The sequence below is a fragment of the Anomalospiza imberbis genome, chromosome 1 (assembly GCF_031753505.1).
Source record: "Anomalospiza imberbis isolate Cuckoo-Finch-1a 21T00152 chromosome 1, ASM3175350v1, whole genome shotgun sequence".
NCBI classification, from domain to species: Eukaryota; Metazoa; Chordata; class Aves; order Passeriformes; family Viduidae; genus Anomalospiza; species Anomalospiza imberbis.
In genome coordinates, this window is record NC_089681.1 from 97,073,933 (window position 1) to 97,094,058 (window position 20,126).

The window sequence follows — 20,126 nt, forward strand, 5'->3', positions numbered from 1 at the left end:
CCTCTGTGCTACCAATAGGTCTTTTTCAGTAGTTCTAGCCATCCCCAGAAGAGCATTTACTACCATCTATGAGTCAGTGTACAGCTAGAATGTTGGCCATTTGTTTTGTTCAGTGATACTTAAAGCCAGCTGGATGCCATTCAGCTCTGCAACCTGATTTGATTCACCTTGTCCCTCAATAGCTTCTGTGACTCACCACATAGGAATCCATACAGCAGCCTTCCATTTTCCATGTAACCCTAGAATATGACAGGAACTATCAGTAAAGACAGCATAACGCTTTTTCAGGTAGCTGATTATATATCAGCATGTATCACCTTTTCCTCTAATTTTAGTACAAAATTTTCTATTTTGGTCTAGTTTGTCATGACTTCCAAGATGCCTGTGTAATTGGGGTTTCCTGTTCAAGCTCACTGTGTGATCAGCACGATCCATTTACTCCACATAACATCAGTGGTATGATGTGTGGAAGGGATTTTCCCTTTGAACATCCAGCCCAGCAATGGCCATCGGTATACCAGGAGGAGCTGTGATTTGGTGCTAATCACTTCAGAAGATGCTTGAACCCCTTTATAACATCCAGTTATAATGCCAGTAGCCCTTTTTCAGTAGGGGTATAACAGGCATCAGATCCTTTGTATGCTAGATTCCTGAACCCTAGGAATCATTGTTGAGTCTCCCCAGGTACTGTTTGCCAGAAACTCCAGGAAGAACTAATCTCCCCAGCTGCAGTATAGAGCATATTTTTCGCATCTTGTCCTGTCCTGACTTGCCAAGGGCTACTGCATGAACAGTCTTCTGTTTCATTTGTTCAAAAGCCTTTTGTTGTTCACGACTGCATTTAAAATCATTCTTCTTCCGAGTCATATGATAAAGAGAACTTATGATTTGACTGTGTTCTGGAATATGCATCTTTCAAAAACCCACACTTGCCTAGGAAAGCCTGTGCTTCCTTTTTGCTGGTTGGTGAGGCAAATGTAGTTGCTGTTTTGTTGACCACATCCATGGCAATTTGATGATGTCCATGTTACCATTTGATTCCTAAAATCTGAGTTTCCTGGGCAGGTCCCTTGACCTTACTTTGCCTTATGGCAAAACCGGCCTCCAAGATGATTTGGGTTTTCTTCTCCCCTTTCTCAAAAACATCTGCTGCGTTGCCCCACAAGATGATGTAATCAATGTATTCCAAGTGTTCTGGAGACTCACCTTTTTCCAGTGCAGCCTTGCTTCTTATAGCAGCGACTCTGTTCCATATACTAGCAGGGCATGGGACATCTCTCTAACTTGCTTGAGCTTTTCAAATCTATCTGCAGTCTCGAACAGCCAAAGCATAGTTTCATATCACGGGCAGCAATATTCCAGCATCAGAGCAGCTAAGTCACTAGGGGCTCAACCGACTGATGGCTGAAATTTTTTTTTGTATATCTCACAGCTCACCTGGAAATAGGGATTAGGTGATTATCTCTGGCCCTGCCTGTTCCTCCTGTTGTGAGGGCTCTCCTTCCTTTTCATCCTTCACTAAGTGAACTGATTTTGTCTTTGATTTCTTTTTTCTATATAGGGGTGACTGCTACTGGCACGAGTTGTTCCTCTGGTTCAGCTGCAGTTTGAGTGGCCACAGTGCCTGTCAGTCTGCCTTCCTCTTCTTCCCCCTGAGACTGCTGTCTAGTATTGGGGAGTGTCCAATAAATAGTAGCCAAGGCCCAGCATGTTGCAAAACTTCACACCTCCCTGGAATTGCCGCAGCATTTTTCTGTCAAGTATTCTGTTACTTTACCATGATCCTGTAGTTCAGGAGTGAAGTTCCAAACCACTGGAGCAGAATAATCCTTCAAAAGCTGGCCCATTTTCTCCTATTTCCATGTTACTCATGACTATACACCCTTGGGACAGATCTTTGAGTAACATCCTAAGAAAAGTCTGTCACTCTAAACATGGTGTAGACTAAGGAGACCTGGTAGGCTTAGCACCAAGAATATGATTTCCTTAACATCCAAATGGAATTCATAATTCTCTGAATGTAACAGGCTGAAGGGGGTTTAAAAGGCCAGGAAAAAGGGATGAAAAGCTGGGGAAAATTATCCTCCCCCGTTCTCCCCACAGAATGTGTATGATTAGTAAACATGCAAAGGCAGTACCCGAGGTAAGAGTAGGACAGCAACAGTCAGTCATCATCTTTGACATTATGATCATCGTCTTTGACATTATGATGTCATAAACTGACATCCCTCAGTATATCAGCAAAGAAATCCTGATCTCTCTTCCTACTCTGAAAAATATCATGAGGAGCACATACAGAAATATATACAGGATTATACTTGAACAGACCAAGCAACATTGCAACCAGTGGCTCCATACCTAAACCAAAAAATGCCTAGATCAAATTTGTTTCTGACCTGCTCTGGCCAGTCTGTTGTTATCTTAACGCATTGTGCCTCACCTCAGACACCAAATAAAGATTGTTGTGGCTTAGGAGTAGTACTCCTTAATTTAGTGTTCCCACTGACACACTCCAAATCATGCTGCTGCTCACTCACTTTTCCCCTGAGGCTGGTTGGAGAGGAGAATTGGAGGTGTAAATGATAAAGATCACAGGTTAAGAACAATTTACTGGAAACAGCAACAATGTTAACAGCAAAAAGTGTACAAAAGAGAGAATGATGCATATGCAAAAATGCTCACCATGAAGCTCCACCTGATCACAGCTGTGTCACCTCAACATCTCCCTCTCTTGGAACTGGTACCACCCAAGCACTCCCTCCAGCTCAGCACTATGCTTATTGGACCAGAAGGAACCTATTCTCTTTGGAAGATACTCCCTCCTGCTTTCAGCAGCATTAAGTGGCGTAGAGTAACCTCTGGGTCCTAGCCGCACCCCTCTTTGCTATTGCAACAATTAACCTTGTCCCAGCTGGAGCCAAGACACCCAGGATATTCCTCTTTTGGCAAGACACCTGGGATATTCCTTTTTTGCCTCAGCAGAATCTGAGAGGGTTTAATATTTTGAATTTCAAACAAAAGCAAAATCTTTGTATGAAAACTAGGAGTTCTTGATTAAATGTCTTATTTTCCCTTACAGATACTGTACGAGAAACGACTGCAGCTCAACAAGCACTTTTGGTGGCTAAAAACATTGACTTATTTCCAACAAATCAAGAACGTTTTACTGAAGGAAATATCGATGTGTGGTGGATTGTTCATGATGGTGGTATGCTGATGTTGCTGCCTTTTCTCCTTCGACAGCACAAGGCAAGGACAACAGAAAATGGCTGGGATTTCATTTTCTAGCACTAAATGGTTTTAAGCATGTCTAATTAAATACTCCTTCACCTTGTTCAAATTATGCATGGTAATAGCAATCACAGTGTTGCAAACTGTTATTGTCTATCTTTTTGGTAGGTTTGGAGAAAATGTAAAATGCGTATCTTCACCGTTGCTCAAATGGATGATAATAGCATTCAGATGAAGAAGGATCTTCAGATGTTCTTATACCACCTTAGACTAAATGCTCAAGTGGAAGTTGTTGAAATGGTTTGTTACTTCATATTTTTAAGGTGCAACTGGGACTAAACTTGGGAAAACAGATTTAGCTTTTTTCAAAGAAAGGGATATTAGCCCAAATAGAGAAATTGAAAAATTGCAGTGCCACAAAGAACAAGAAGTTAAGCATCGTTATCTTACCATGTTATAATGCTGCTGTATGTGGTGGTGAGTTTAATGGGTTTATCAAGTAGAGTTTATTTATGACGACTAGTCCATAGAGCTTGTTCATTCAGAAGGAAAAGCTTGAATTTTTAGCAAGCAGTGAAATGGAAGGCTGAATGTGCTTGATCTAATAAGCTATGACATGGTATGAGACAGGATGGACTTGTCTATGTCTCCAACTGCTGTAAGAATACCTCTCTGGAATAAGGAATCCCTAGGCTCAAATTAGAGTTGTTCTTGGCATCACCAGCCTCAGCCAGTACTGAAAGCAGGACAGTATAGCTACAGTTTCACAAGTCAAGGTAGTGACAAAATGAGTTTTGTAACTTTTTTTCCTTTTTTAAATATGGGTCATTAACTCTTTAGGAGAAAGGATAAAAGCTATACTCTGTCTAGGCCCACTTTTTTTGGAAACTAAGGATGTAATTTCTAGCACTGAAAGGTGACTAGCATAATGTCCAAAGTAAGACTCATTGGGGAAAAAAAACCCAACCAAAACTTTTACTCATTCTGAAGTGGGATGAAGATGAGTAAACTGGTTGAAAACTTCTACCACCACAAGTTTCTAGAATCACCAGAACTTATTAAAAGGTTTACCATACTAATCAATCATAAAACAATTTTAAGAATTGTTTTAATTACTTAGGAAAAAAATTACTTGTGAAAAAATTTACTGTTCTTTTCTTAGAGTATTAAATATGAAAATCTCAAATGCTGTGGCACGTACAGTTGAAAGAACACAGAGTGCCATGAAATTGCTCAGCCTTGGCTGAATTTTGAGCAGAAGACAGTATAGAAAGTTGTGCTTGTTTCAGCTGGGGTAGAGTTAATTTTCTTCGTGGCAGCTGGTATGGGGCTGTGTTTTGGATATGTGCTGAGCATATCATGATATTGTTGTTATTGTGAAGCAGGGCTTACACAGAATCAAGATCTTTTCTGCTTTTCTTACTGCCGCACTGGCAAGGAAGTTGGGGGAGTTTGGGAAGATACACAGTTGGGACACATGTCCCAAACTGACCAAAGGGATATTCCAGACCATATGACATCATGCTCAGTATATAAGCTGAGGAGAAGAGGGAAGAAGGGGGGAATGGTTGGAGTGATGGTGTTCGTCTTCTCAAGTAACCATTATGCATGATAGGGACCTGCCCATGGGAAGCAGTGAATTAATACCTTGTTTTGCTTGCTTGTGTGTACAATTTTTTGCTTTTCCTATTAAACTGTCTTTATCTTAACCTATGAGTTCTCTAGTTTTTATCCTTCTGATTCTCTCCCAAATCCACTTGTGAGTGAGTTAGAGTCTGCATGGGTCTTGGTTGCTGGCTGGGGTTAAACCAGTACAGAAATACAATTTATTCTTTTCTTCTGTGGGTAATATTTAATTCTGAGAATCTTCCAGAGGATAAGAGATATGTTACAAGTCAGTGACAACACAGGTGACTCCTATAGATTTTTATGTTGCATTTTAGTTTTCAGGCAGTACAAGAATATATGCCAGAATTTCTTGCTATGGCAAGAAATGGTTTTGTTTGTGAACATTTCTCACTAATGAAAGGATAAAGTGTTATTTGTGCCTAACAGTTATAGTTTTTAAGGAAACAAGTGTCCACATATGCTCAGGTAGCACCAATGCAGACCCAGTTTAAATAAGTGCTTTCGACTCTCACTTCTGCAACCTAGTTGGAACAGAATAGTGGAAAGTCTGTTCCAAGTACCTAAAATGTAGATAAAATCACAATAACATTGTTACAGTAGGATAGTTCACTGTATGAAATTGTTGTTCAAAGATTAGGTTTTAAGAATAAGGATGGAAGTGGTCAATCAATTATGTGCTTAGGATTACTCTAATGCCATAAATACATCCACCTAATGAATACAGATGTGAGAGATACATGATCTAAATGTTGTTCTTCTAAACAGTTCTTTTGGTGTTTCTAATGCCAATTTATTTTGCAGTTTGAAAATGATATTTCTGCGTTCACATATGAGAAGACACTTATGATGGAACAGCGATCTCAGATGCTAAAACAGATGCAGCTATCAAAGAATGAAAGAGAAAGGGAGGTAGGAACTTCGACTTGACAGGATGTTCCATAAAAAATCTGAAAGAACGATCTTCTAGCTGTAGCTTCTAATCAGTGTCTAACTAGTCAAAATCTTTCATAACTGCATTGTGTTTCTCTACAACCAGTTTTACTTACAAGGTTAAAGTTATGTGGGGAAAGAAATAACTTTTTATTTAAATAGATTTTAAGAGTTTTCCTGGTTTTGTTGAGTGCAAGTGTTGATTAGCAAAACATTTGAGCATCAGTGTGGAATAATTCAGCGCCTTTCCAAACTTGACATCAGTAGCTAAGATTCATCATTACGCAGTTGGACTGATTATCTTTTATTGTGATTTGGTCTTAGGATCATGGAATCATTTACGTTGAAAAAGACCTTTAAGTCAAGTCTGACCACTAACTTAATGCTGCCAAGTCCACCACTAAACCATGTCCCTAAGTGCCATATCTACGTGCTGTTTAAATACCTCTGGAGACTCAACTTCAGCCATCTCCCTGGACAGCCCATTCAAATGCTTGATAACCCTATCCATGAAGAAATTTTTCCTAATGTTCAATCTAAACATCCTCTGGTACTACTTAAGGCCATTTCGTCTTGTCCTGTCATTTATTAGTGGGGAAAAGAGACCAACCCCCACGTCACTACAGCTGTCTTCCAGGTAGTTGAATAGAGTGAGAAAGTCCTTCCTGAGCCTCCTTTTCTCCATGCTAGAAAACCCTACCTCCTTCAGCCACTCCTCATATGACTTACAAATACACCATATTACGCAATATAATACAAATTTGTTCAAATCATACTGACTGTGCTTTTGTTTCTGTATTGGTTTGAATGTTTCATGAATCAACTCTTTTTTTTTTTTTTTTGGAACCAAAATTAGCCAAACAAACTATAATCCTATAATATCAAGATAGAAGTGCTGGTTTTGCTGCTCCCCTATCCTTACTATTTTGCATATTGAGCAACAAGCTTCATTCAGCTGTATTTTTATGAATATTTGTAACTTATAAGTCCTTTCCTTTTGGCTTGTGCTTCTACCCCCTCATCTATTCTGCTAACTCTATCAGTATTATCAAGACTTTTTAATGATGTAGAAGATAGTGAATGCTCTGGCTTTGCCGTCACATAAATTATTTCCATCCCATAGCAAACAAGAGAACTCTACTGTGTTTAATTGCTCATTAGTAAAACAGCTAGATTTTTTTCCTTGTGGCTTTTCTTTTTTGGTGTTAATCATACAAGTCCAAGCAGTTTGGAGAGTTTCTGTTTTTTCCTTTTATTTCTCCTCTTCCCTCTATTCATTTTTCCACCTCACAGGACTTTTTTAAGGCTCCTAAAGATGCCTGCTATTGTTACAGTTTATTGCTGTAAAACGTCTTTCTTATTCATGTCATGCTAGTTTTCTTTCAATTTGAGCCTGCCTAATATCCTCCAGTAAAAAAACCAAATTTTTCTGTATAACTCATTCAGTCTTATTGTTTCTTTACTGAACAGTAGTATTTTTCCAGTGGAGTTTGAGTAATTTATCTGTTGTAGATTTTGAAGGATTTAACTTCCACATGATTAGTAGGAGCTAGTGCTCCATATTCTACAGCACATAAATTGCAGAGGATATGGAAGAATTTCTTCTCAGCTCTGAGCTGGTTGGCATCTGGACTATACTTCAGAGTATTGTTTGCTTGGAAGTTTTTATTTCTTTCTATTCCCTCCATATAATTTTTTTCTTTATTACTCACTTTTATCTGAACTTTGCCATCACCATTATAACATCAGTTTCTTCCTTCTTATCAGGCAGGGTAAAATCTGAGACATTCAAAATAACCACTGAATTTATTTCAGGGTCTGAAGTAAAACCCTTGATAACTCCAGAAGCCTCTAGTACTGGGAACCTACTAGTACTCTAATTGCCTTATCCAAAAATAAGTCATCTCCATCTATTGTTTCTGATTAGGATATATAAATCTACCTTGTTCTTTTGTATTTTCATAAGAAAATGTGGTTTATTGAAGTGACTGCCTGAACCTGGGCTAACTCTTAGAACTCTGGCGCCATGCTACAAGTGCCTCAGTATGGGGATTTACCAGAGGCAGAACCTTTAGAACCACTTGCTCTAAGGTGCGAGACACAAGCCACGACAGGGACCAGGCAGAGGAGAAAGGAGGAGGCTCTCTGTCTTGAGGTTCCACAAGGAACAGTTTTTATTCCAGGTGAAGGAGCAGGACAAAAAGCTTCTAGCTCTATTGTGCAAGGGGTTTTGTTCAGATACAAGTCAGGGGTTATACACAAACAGCTAACCAATAGGGAATCCTCAGGGGAGGAGTGAGGGGATTGCATCACGTGTCTGGGGCCAATTGGGGTAGGAGAGTGGAGAGGATGGGGCACATAGGCCAATGGGGCTTTGAGGAGTAGGGGAATTCCAAAGGGGTGTTGTAGACAGGGATTGGCCCGAGGCTTAAGTGGCAGAGAAGGTTTGGGAATCAAGGGCTGGGTTGCCTTGACAGGCAGGGAAAGAGCTGGAACAAGGGGTGGGGAATGGCACGAGGGACAGCTTTGAGGGAGGGTAAAACCCTGGGGTAAACCAACTCGGGGAGAACATGGGGGTACAACATAACAAACCACTTAACAAGGAATCAATAAAATAAATTTGAGCCACAACAGTTTATTTATGTCTTCACTTCCTCTGGAGCTACAAGATTAGTATATGCATGCAGAATGCCCAGCCCATTCTTACTCTGATCATATTTTTTTTAAATTAGCTGAGCCATTATTTTCAATTTTTTGCTGACATCCAAAACATTTATTTTATTAGTATCGCTAGTTCAAATTAGCATTGCTTTTCTTTTTAATATCTATCTCCAGGCATTCAAATATAACCTGGTATTTCAGTTTTGAATGGTGAGTGTAATTTGGTTTCCTGTTACCACCAAGATTAGTACTTTAACCTCACTTTTGTGCATGTATACCTTCAAATGAGGCTTAGACCTTCCCAAAGCGGAGACTTTTCTTTTGTACAGTGTTTATTTGCTGTTTTGGTTATAAGCATGCTTTTACCCCTGAGCAATCACCCTCATCCTCCCTTCTCCTGTCACTTTTTAAAAAGAGAATTGATTTGATCTTGCCTCTGCGTTTTCTAGTAGAACTGGGGATAGAGGATTCACCAGATCTTTGTTTACTTTTTTGGAAAACTTGATCAATTTGCTTCTATTTGGGTATAAATATAATATATGCCTGCAAAGTATAACATAGGCAACTTAGGTGTAACTGGTAAACATTTATTTATTTGACTTAGTCAATAGTGCTACAAAGGGGAAAGAAAATGTAGAGCCTCATTCCCTTTCTTGCTTTCATTTTTGCTGGTTGTTGGCTTCTTTCTCTGGTTAATCCTCACTAAGGACTCTTGGGCAAAGCAGTGATAATGGGACCTGTGAGAAGGTAATAATACTTTGCACCAATAAATTGTCTCTTGGGTTGTGTTGTTAGGTAAGACTGGCAGAAATTTGGGTGCATGCGGGTGAGTAGCACAATTATAGTTTGTGAATTATTAGGTTTTTAGGTTTTTAGGTTTTTACAGTTGAAAAGTAGCTTTCTCACATGCTTTAATTTTTTTCATGCTTTTGATTGTAATTGAGTCAAAAATTTCACCTGAATATATACATATATGAAAGGATATGACCCTCAAAAACAAGTGAATATTTGAGCTTCCCATAGAGATGGAAGAATTTTCACAAATGTCTGTAAAGGGACTTCATAAGTAACTACTAAACATTTAAAAATGGTCCCCCCATTATCCAGGAGGAGGCAGTCAGAAAACTGCTGAGACGCTTGGATATTCATAAATCCATGGGACCAGATGGGATCCATCCCAGGGTGATGAGGGAGTTGGCAGATGAGCTTGCAAAGCTGCTCTTCATCATTTACCAACAGTCCTGGCTCACTGGCAAGGTTCCAGATGACTGGAAGCTAGCTAATGTGACACCCATTCATAAAGAGGGTGGGAAGGAGGATCCTGTTAATTATAGGCCAGTTAACCTGACCTCAGTACCCGGTAAAGTTATGGAACTGTTTATATTGAATGTCATCGCACAGAATGTACAGAATGGCCAGAACTTGCATCAGACCCAGCCAGCATGGGTTTAGGAGGGGTAGGTCATGTTTGACCAACCTGATCTCCTTTTATGACCAAGTGACCTGCCTGGTAGATGCAGGAAAGGCTGTTGACGGTGTGTACCTGGACTTCAACAAAGCCTTTGACAATGTCTCCCACAGCATACTCTTGGAAAAGCTGGCAGCCCACGGCTTGGACAGGAGCACTGTTTGATAGGTTAGGAACTGGCTGGATGGCCAGGCCCAGAGAGTGGTGGTGAATGGTGCTGCATCCAGCTGGTGGCCAGTCACCAGTGCTGTCCCTCAGGGGTCTGTGCTGGGGCCAGTTCTGTTCAATATCTTTATTGATGACATGGATGAGGGGATTGAGTCTTTCATTAGTAAATTTGCAGATGACACTAAACTGGGAGTGTGCGTCAATCTGTTGGAAGGTAGGAGGGCTCTGCAAAGAGACTTGGAATGGTTGAATGGATGGGCAGAGTCTAACAGGATGAAGTTTAATAAATCCAAGTGCCGAGACCTGCATTTTGGCCCCTGCAAATAACCCCCTGCAACGTTATAGGTTGGGGGCGGTGTGGCTGGACAGTTCCTAGGCAGAAAGGGACCTGGGGGTACTGGTTGACAGCTGGCTGAACGTGAGCCAGCAGTGTGCCCTGGTGGCCAAGAAGGCCAATGGCATCCTGGCCTGTATCGGGAATAGTATGGCCAGCAGGATCAGGGAGGTCATCCTTCCCCTGTACTCATCATTGATGAGGCCACACCTTGAGTGCTGTATCCAGTTCTGGGCCCCTCAGTTTAGGAAGGACGTTGAGATGCTTGAGCGCATCCAGAGAAGGGCAGCTAGGTTGGGGAGGGGCTTGGAGGGCTTGTGTAGCCCTCTGAGGAACAACTGAGGGAGCTGGGGTTGTTGTTTAGCCTGGAGAAAAGGAGACTCAGAGGTGACCTTATCACTCTCTACAACCTCCTGAAAGGTGGTTGTAGTCAGGTGGGGGTTGGTCTCTTTCACCAGGCAACAACTAACAGAATGAGAGGACACAGTCTCAAGCTGCATCAAGGGAAATAGAGGTTGGATATTAGGAAAAAGTTTTTCACTGAAAGAGTGATAAAGCTCTGGAATGGCCTGCCCACAGAGGTGGTGGAGTCACCATCCCTGGATGTGTTTAAAAAAAGACTGGATATGGCACTTGATGCCATGGTTTAGTTAAGGTGTTAGGGCATGGTCGATTGATCTTGAAGGTCTCTTCCAAACTAGTCATTCTGTGAATTCTGTGAAGAAGAGCCTTATGAGTTGATACCACATCTCATACATTTAAATGAAGAATAATATGATATCTGCTTTTTTCTGTAGACTTTTTTTTTTGTCATTGGTAACATTTTTGTCCCAGATTCAGAGCATCACAGATGAATCTCAAGGCTCAGTTAGAAGAAAAAGCTACTCTAGTCCATTGTCCATTGTCCAAGATGCTCAGGCACTGCTGACTAATGATTATCAAGAGGAAGAGGTAGTTGGACAGTGCTGACCATGACTAGACATATTTTCCATTGCAACACTTCAAGTACCACTATTGCAAACTGAACTGCACATTTCTGAAACTGCCTGTTTTCTTAAGAGCCAGAAGCAGGGTGTTACATTAATAAACATATTTCATGCTTTCACAAACCATTGACTTCCTTTATAGTTCCTCTATTGAAGTACTGAAGATTCTCAGAGACTGTATTGATATACTAGGTCTTTCAAGGAGCGCAAGCCATTTTTATTTGCAAGCCATTATTAACCCATATATGTCATTACTGTATTCTGTGGGCTGACATTGAAAGGAAATGGACTGATGTAATCAATGAGTTTAGTGTTCACTTGAAGTGTTGCTCATATGTAAAATGTGTAGCCTAGTTTGTAGAAGTGCTGTATACCTTTGTATTTCCCTTTTGTCATGGAGTGAGAGAGCAACATGTTGTGTTTCATTAATTGAATTTAGTATCAAAATAGCACTAACAAAAATGTGCTTTTGTTGTGTTTGCATTTTTATAAACATGTATTCTAGGTCCAGAATTTCTCTTGGTCTCACTGTCTTTCTAAAAATGGCAAATTTTCTTCCATTGAAGCATAGTTGTACTGAACTCATCTTACAAATACAAAATTTCCTTACAATGAAATTTTAGTTCATTGGATACTGCTGCATTGTATTTACAATATTGGCATGTATTTGTTAGCTTTTTTGATTCTCGTGATAGAACTGTATTCACAGGAACTTCTGATTTGTGGTCTTGACTCATCATTTAATCATCTGTGAATATAGGAAGACCATCATACTAAGAGATATTTATGTGAACCTCACAACTGAACTCCAGAATTTGGGAATCCTGAAGGACAGGGACTAGGAAATAATTTAGGGAATATACTGAAGCTCAAAAGCATTTAAAACCACCTGCAATTCAGTTTGTGAACCACTAGAGGAATTGCTTTTCTGAGAACGAAAGTAGAATTCTCATCTGCTTGGATTTTATTAATGTTTTTTATTGACCTGCACGAAATTCTTAATTACCAGGTATGTAGAGGGACCATGACTATGTCTAACATGTGAATAGTTGAGGTTCCCAAATGGAACAGGGGCTTCAACTCATGATTTAACAAGTCTCTGAATAACTTTCAGACCTGTTAAATATCTCAAACAAAAAGCAAACAGGATAAAAGAAATACCACCTCCAAAATAGAAAATTTCAAAGCACAAAAAGAATCCTGCCCCCAATTACCAATTCACTTACAATTTTTAGAGACTAAGGTACTGTATTTGTGTTGTATTTGATGGAAATAGAGAAGCCTATGGACAAAGTATTACAAGGGAAAGAAAGTAAATAGTGTGTTAAATATTTAATCTTCTTTTCCTCCAAAGAAGCAAGGAGAATGGAAAATAGAAAACAGAATATTCTTCCCACATGCATATGTGCTTTTTTATTCTTGAAGTTGATTAGAGTTTCTACTGTTAAAAGGGAAGAGAAGACCCCTTCATGGCTAGATTGGTTGGATTTGTTATGTAATATGCTGTTGTAGGCATAAATAGTCTAATTCAATAATCTAAATTTATAACTAGACTTCAATTCAGCCTGCCCCATACTGGCATCAGAGATTCGTGTTGTAGTTCAGCTAAAGGCTTGCGAAATGGACAATGTTTACAACGGTATCTGAGAAAATAATGTAACTTGTGAACAATGAAAATTTTTCATTGGCAAAACACCCTGATGTTAATAAAGTACTCTCTGGTGGAATTCAACCTCACTTTAGTTCATTACAAAAGTAATGCTCCATGTAAGATATAGTCTTGCAAATATAAACAAATAAGAACATTTTTACAAGCAATTTCACTTCATGCTCAAGTCACAATAGTCTCATATTTGTACACAAAGTAAAGGTGCATTTTTCTTCAGCTTCTTTGGGTCTACTGCTGTGAACCTCCTTTTCAAAACTGTAATAACATGTAATTTACAAATGCTGGTTTTGGCTGAATTTTAGGGTGATTATTTGTTTTGTGACCAGGCTCAGCTGATCCATGATAAAAACACTGCCTCACGCTCTGCTCCAGCAGTTGAAGCAAGTGTGGCTGCTGCTGTGCCAGAGAAAGTGCAAATGACCTGGACTAAAGAAAAATTTGTAGCGGAAAAGCATAAAAACAAGGATACCAATGTGTCTGGCTTTAAAGATATTTTCAACATGAAGCCGTAAGTATGCATGTGGTATTTGGAGCTTTTTATTTCATTGTGTGTAGTTTAACTGGGGGGGGGGGGGGGGGTGTTCTAGATTGTTGTTTTATCTGTTTTTTTAAGAGATTCTGCTTTATTTGAAATTGAATACAAAAATTGAGCTTTTCATGCACTTAAATGGCATCCTTATAAAAACAGCATAGACTTGGGTGGAATGACTGTGGAGACATTCACAAGAATGTTGTGAATGAAGTTTAAATATGACAGCCTTTAAGCTGTTAACTCAACTTCTGGATTGTACCAGAAAGCATATGTGTTAAAAAGCTTAATGATAACTATTTATTTTTTCCTGTGGGTGAAAAATCAGTGTATATGTCCCTGTATTTTTATTGTGTTTGGTATTAGAGGGAGTTCCAAAGAAGCAGATAGTCTTTCAAGACATTTAGCTTATGTTTTTGAGTTTAGGTGTGTGATTTTGGATGTGGGGGGGGGTCTTTTGTTGGGAAGAGAGGGGGGTGGGGTGTTTGTTTTAATGGACATTCAACCCTCATCCTGTAAATTAAAGAAATATAAAACTTGTGCAAATATATATGTATTGCTATATTAAGTATTTCCTGTTTAAATATTTCTTAATGTCTTTTTCTTAGACAAGAGCTACTCCCTGCATCAAACCAATGTAGTAGACACAAAAACAATGACAGAGAGAAATCAGCTTGTTTGTTTCCTCATGTTGTGATTTTAAGCACTCACATCTTTTCTTAGTTCTGGAAGACTGCAATTAGAAGCATAGCTTAAATTATTTTCTGCACATGACCAAACCAAAACTGTTGATGTCAAGGGAAATCTTAATATCTAAATGAAACACATTTTAAATCTAGGACTTGTAGGCAATGCAGTTAGAAAGCATATTTCAAATTAGTACTTTAAAGTCCTAAGTCCTGGATTTGCTTTGAGCTCTTTAGAAACAGCTTGCCTTCTGCACATTCCAAAAATTATTGTGCTCATGCTCTAAAGCATTGTCCTAGGTTGCATTATACTCTAATCATTAGGGTTTTTTTAAATCTATATATTTGAAACATTTCTTATTACTACTTTAGAATTGTGCAAAACACTGATTTCAGATATTATTATTTTAAGACTACTATGTGGAGTTGGGTAGAAATTACAGTTCAGACTTGGGGTGCCTGTACAGTATATTAATATTGTTGACTTTAAAATGTCCCTGATGGCATAATTTTTTTTTCTATGCATTTGCTTCCCTTTCACATAGAGAATGGGAAAATCTGTAAGTCTAAATTTCACTTCACCTAAACAACAAATGCTGGGTTCTCTGGTTCTTGTGATCTTGTACATTGTATGCATGCTTCTAAATTGTAATTTGCAATGCATGTATTCTTTTGTTCCTTGTTTAATATACTGTGATTTAGTCACTGAAAAAATGTCATTGTGACTTGTTAATGTTCTCTTAAATATGATCAACTTTCTTTTCAAGGTAAGTCAAAAAACATGTTTTATAGTTTCTGTAAGAATATAAAACTTGACAGTACTTCTCTGAGAGTTCTAATTAATTACATTAAAAAATGAATATTTTTTTGTCTGGAAGAATAGCTTCCCATTGTGCTATAACTACTTGGACAATAAGGAATATTTGTTCACAAAGGGAACTTTCATGTTTCATCAAAAGTCAGTTCTTGCCTGCCTTCTACCAACCCATGCATTTATAGAAATAACATAAGTTCAGACATACATTGGGTATGACAGCACACAAAATTGGAATATTACATCTCTTGAGTGGAACTCACCTGACTGCTCTGGTTTTTTTCAGAGTTCAGCATTTTCCTAATTTTATCTGCTTAACAAATTGAGCTTCTTGTAAAAATTTTGGATGTTAACTTTGGCTACTATGTGTGATTTCAGTTCTACCGGTGCTTGAAGGATAAGTGATGTTAGCCTCACTTCACATTTTGTACACCACCAGCCTTTATTTCAGTGCTGAATTTTTGCCCACTCTGTCACAAAGTTACACCCTGCATTTTATTTTTGGTTTGGCAATGTTTTAGTTTCAATATTTATGCATCTCAGTTATACAATCTTGCCTCTCTTCATAGTTCTTTTTGGTCTTCTCAAAATGCAATTCTGCTTCCAAAAAATGGAACTTCAAGCTTTCCTTTTTTCCATATATAGTTTTTGTACAGTTGGTTCTTAGGATAGGTGGCCACCATGATAGAAGGTCTCCCAGGAGGGACTAATAAACTCAGTTTTAGAAATATGATTTTCTTATAGGGGGAAGATGGGAGGTGGCAGAGCATGAAGAATCAATTTAATTGATAGGGCTGGTTTCCACTAGCCACTAAATTTCAGGCCAAATGCCTTTTAACTATTTATTAAAAAAAGAAAACCAAACCAAAACAAAAACAACCCCTACTTTTAGGCAGCAGATCTTTTAGATAAATGGACTAAGGTAGAGTTTGAATATTTTGGTCACACTGTAGTATATGACCCATTTCCAGCCTTAGCTAACTCTACACACAGCTGTTTCTCAGGAACTGTAAGGAAACTGTTCTTTTGTTCTGAAAAACCACTGAACCATACAAAAGAGATAGTAAAAAAAGGACATTTAAAAAATCCTAGCAGTTTTTTCTTCTTGTGCACAGATCTACAACAATTATCTTTGTAGATGAAACAAGGAAAATATTAGGTAATGTTGATAATGTAAAGGGATAAGCTCAATTTCAGTTCACTGCTTACTGCCGTACTGTTACAACATAAGAAGTCAGCAATTTTTTCAAAATTCTATGGTGTTTCTGAATTTTCTTCACCAGCTTGTAAATTTTGTAAAGTTTCCAAAGAAGCATGAGTAAAATCTTTTACTGTACAACATAAATACTGTGATCTTTCCATTGCATTCCTGGAATTTCATTGTTTGGAAATTCTTGTGTAAATCCAGTTACTTTTTAATGTAAGTCAATAAATGAGATTCTTAGTTGTTCTTGTCTGACCTGTAATATCTATTGAAATCAAGTTTTTGATTCATCTTAGTAAAAGATAATTGAAAACTGGAAGATTTGTGCGTTTTGACAATTTACTTAGAACTGCTTGAATTTCAGCATTAAATGTTCTTGTCAAAGGTATTGCATTTTATTTTTTTTAATATGTACAAATACTAGTATCCATGAAAATAGCTTGTTTTACATACTTATAATTTCAAATAAATATTGTATGATTCAATTATGTAAGTGTTATAACAATGCTGAAAAATATTTCTTTGCATGCTAGGAATCAGTCAAATGTGAGAAGAATGCACACTGCTGTGAAGCTCAATGGAGTAGTGCTTAATAAATCACAACATGCTCAGCTAGTTCTCCTGAATATGCCTGGACCTCCTAAAAACAGAAAAGGGGATGAAAACTGTATCCTCTACTGTATTGATTACATATTTCTTGAAACTGAAAATTTCATTTTTGTGATTCTGCCATTACCTGTTGGGATAACCATTACTACGTATGGTAAGCATAAGTCTGCCTATAAGAAAATTACATAAAGAGAGTTAAAAAATAAAAGATAAAAAATCTTGATTGGGGGGTGGTTTCCTTAACTTTGAACTAATTTTAAAATTTCCTATTCTTATCTTTTTTTAGGTGAGTAGGGCAAAACTAGGAATTTCCCCCAAATTAGGCCTTACTTCCACTTGAATAACCGGGTAACAGGACAGTAAAGGGTGGCACAGAAAAACTCTTTGATTAAATTGTTGAACTCTATTTTTGCATTACATGTCAGACTTTTTGAGAGATTACTAGATGTATTTTTCCTCTTCTGAATAAATTCCTTGACCAAATGGTATTTCAGACATGGAATTTCTGGAAGTTCTGACAGAAGGTCTAGATAGAGTTCTCCTAGTCCGAGGCAGTGGACGTGAAGTGATCACCATTTATTCTTAATCTGTTTGCATGTGTTTTTCAAACACAACACACCCCCACCATAAGAAAACAAAGGGTTTTTGCCATAATTTGAGCAGCTTCTTTGTCTTCTAGTGCATTGAAAATTAGCTGCAAGCTGAGTCTTCTGATGATGTGTTCTTTTTTTCCTAGCAAGATGTTCTATTTAAATAATATTTTAAGCAGATTTATGTAGAAAATTAATAAATGGTGAATTAATAAATGGTGGATGGCTTAGGATATTTATATGTAGCATATTCTGACATTTCTTAAGCTGTGGTAAAACAAAAAAAAAGTGGTAAAGCAATCATATTTTTAAAGATATAGAAAGGTCAGCAAGTTTTGATTATTTTAATATTTGTTCTGCATCTAAATAAAAGGGAAGGGTTTTAGAAAAGGTTGTCTTTTTTTCTTACCAAAATGCTGCTATGTTGCTTCTTTGGGAATTAGTTGTGGTTCAGGAGCCTTCCTTCAGAGATGTATACAGCCAGTCAAATTTGTTTATGATGTGCATTAAGTGTTTCCCAGAAGTTTGTTATTTGCCATACCTGTTAAAAATATAATTTCTGTATTTAAAATACTGAGGTAGATGAAACCTCCAGATGATAGTAAACAGACAAGCTGTGTGAGTTCTTTTCTATGAGGTACTGGCAGTTACCGTTATTTTGCATTATTATACCAACAATGAAACATGAGAGCATCCAACTTACATGAAGGCTATGGTGCAGGAACTCCACCTGGTTCCAAATATAATTCAACAGTTGATAAACCACAACAAGGTGGTTAATGAAATGCAGTCTCTTGTTTTCAAATCTGTATATTTTGAAAATGTATGTATATTCTGCTGTTTGAAATAAAATCTGCTTTTCTGAACTGAACGAGCTCCTAAGTGTTTTTCATTTGAAATTGTTGAGTAGTTTAGTTTAGGTGCTCAATAGAAACCTTTTGCTCCTTTTTAGGCAGTCTTTGGTTTTGTAAATGTTGTTTAAGACCTAAAGTGTATCAGAACATTGTTCTGCTCTAAAAAGAATAGGTCTGTTTAAACATACAAACCACTATTTTATTTTTTTTTCTTTTTTTTTATTCCTTTGTAATGCAATCAAGATGTCTGTTGCTCAGACTAGAACAAGAGTGATGCAGTGCCCAAGTCCCTGGCTAGGCTCAAGGCCAGTGTTTTTATCGTAACACTCAGGTGAAGTAAGACAAAGCTCTAAACAGCAAAAGCTGAAAGCAGCCATTACCTGTCCCTGTGGTTTGATACACAGGAACAGAGGGTGGCCCAGTGAACTCCTGATGAGTCAAAAGCACTGCTGGGATACTTCAAAAGGCACTTGGAAAAGCATGCTGCACACAAGAATGTCCCCGTATATACCACTGGGTGTGCCTGCAGCTGTATGCTGTGGTTTAAGAATAGGTTTATGCATAGGCACTCAGAGGTACCTTGGGGGCACACCAGACACTCCACAGGCTCTCAGGCACAATGAAAGGCACATGAAGGTCCTGTGGACAGATCAGAAGGCATGTGAAGGTTCTAGATTTGCACAGTGTATCAATTGAATTAAAAAACATTCTCAGGCCAGTGAGAAGAAAAACATCAGCAGATGCCCCTACTGCACTCCATATGGCTCTAAGCTTTTCATGGGACATATTAAAAGGCACTCCATGGGCTGTGGTGCAGGGCCATCAGCAGGCATTTATAGAACTGATACATGGGGTTGTGGGTTGGAGACAGACACACGACACAACACCGGTAGGTCATCAGCAAACAGCAATGAGTTTAATATGTCTGCCCCTTTTATAGCAGCTTTGGATTTCCTGGGCTCAGATAGTTTATTGGATGACCTCTCTCTGCCCAGCTCTCTGGCTAGCGGTGTGTCAGCATCTAAGCTAGAACACTGTTGGCTGAGGTCTTTGCTTGGGTTTGAATCCAACCTATCCCCTTATCCAGGGACTTGTTTTCTTCTAGGTTGGTTGAGTTTAGAGGGCAGCTTCAGATCAGCTGCAATGTGACAACAGACAACTTCTACAACTTCATAGTAGAAGTTTAGTTTAGAGATAGGCTTTCAGAGCATCTGGGATCTACCAAAAGTTCTATGAGTTCCATTAGATGCAAGGCAAGACTGACCAGAGGTTTCTGTGGGCATACCAGAAGGCATTTGATAAGCTTGTGGAAGTGGTAGAGACCAAACCGTCAAGCTGGAAAGTACAAAACATCAACTTAGACAGGAAGCCTTTGAAGAACCGACAGCAGATAGGCTTCTGAGACTCTTATATGTGCTTGTGGAACACCCATGCTGTGATAGAGGAGGATGTATAGACACATGCCGGTTTCAATTTTTTTGATATTTGCTTGCAGGCATACAGTATTAAGAATTACGGGCTATGAGTTATCAAACACTATGATTTAAAGCGGTGGATAGGTGGGATAGTCACATGCAAGACTAGTCAGGGCAAAATGCCATTGAGGCCTTATTTCTGGTGATAGTTTGTTATATTTCCTAATGATCTCACAAGAAAGAGCTGTAGGACAATTTTGCACCTATTCTCACCTGTAAATCTGTCTCCTGCAACCTTTAAGTATGTCAAGAAGTGAGGTAAGAATCCATTAACTTATGGCAGTAAACA

At 38.4% G+C, this 20,126-nt stretch overlaps 1 protein-coding gene across 4 annotated transcripts in view; it reads left to right on the forward strand.

Moving 5' to 3' along the window:
- The window catches only part of LOC137480146 (solute carrier family 12 member 7-like), a 66,114-nt gene extending 47,735 nt beyond the window's left edge, over nt 1-18,379 (forward strand). For 3 of the 4 annotated variants that reach the window (XM_068201142.1, XM_068201152.1, XM_068201146.1), the window contains 6 exons: nt 3,080-3,249; nt 3,400-3,531; nt 5,662-5,769; nt 13,403-13,584; nt 16,843-16,976; nt 17,413-18,379. In XM_068201142.1, coding sequence (XP_068057243.1) covers nt 3,080-3,249; nt 3,400-3,531; nt 5,662-5,769; nt 13,403-13,584; nt 16,843-16,976; nt 17,413-17,504 — 818 coding nt within the window. In that variant the 3' untranslated portion in view covers nt 17,505-18,379. Of the gene's footprint in view, nt 1-3,079; nt 3,250-3,399; nt 3,532-5,661; nt 5,770-11,255; nt 11,373-13,402; nt 13,585-16,842; nt 16,977-17,412 lie in introns of all 4 variants that reach the window. The other variant, XM_068201161.1, reaches the window with a different exon arrangement.
- The last annotated feature ends 1,747 nt before the right edge of the window (nt 18,380-20,126 follow it).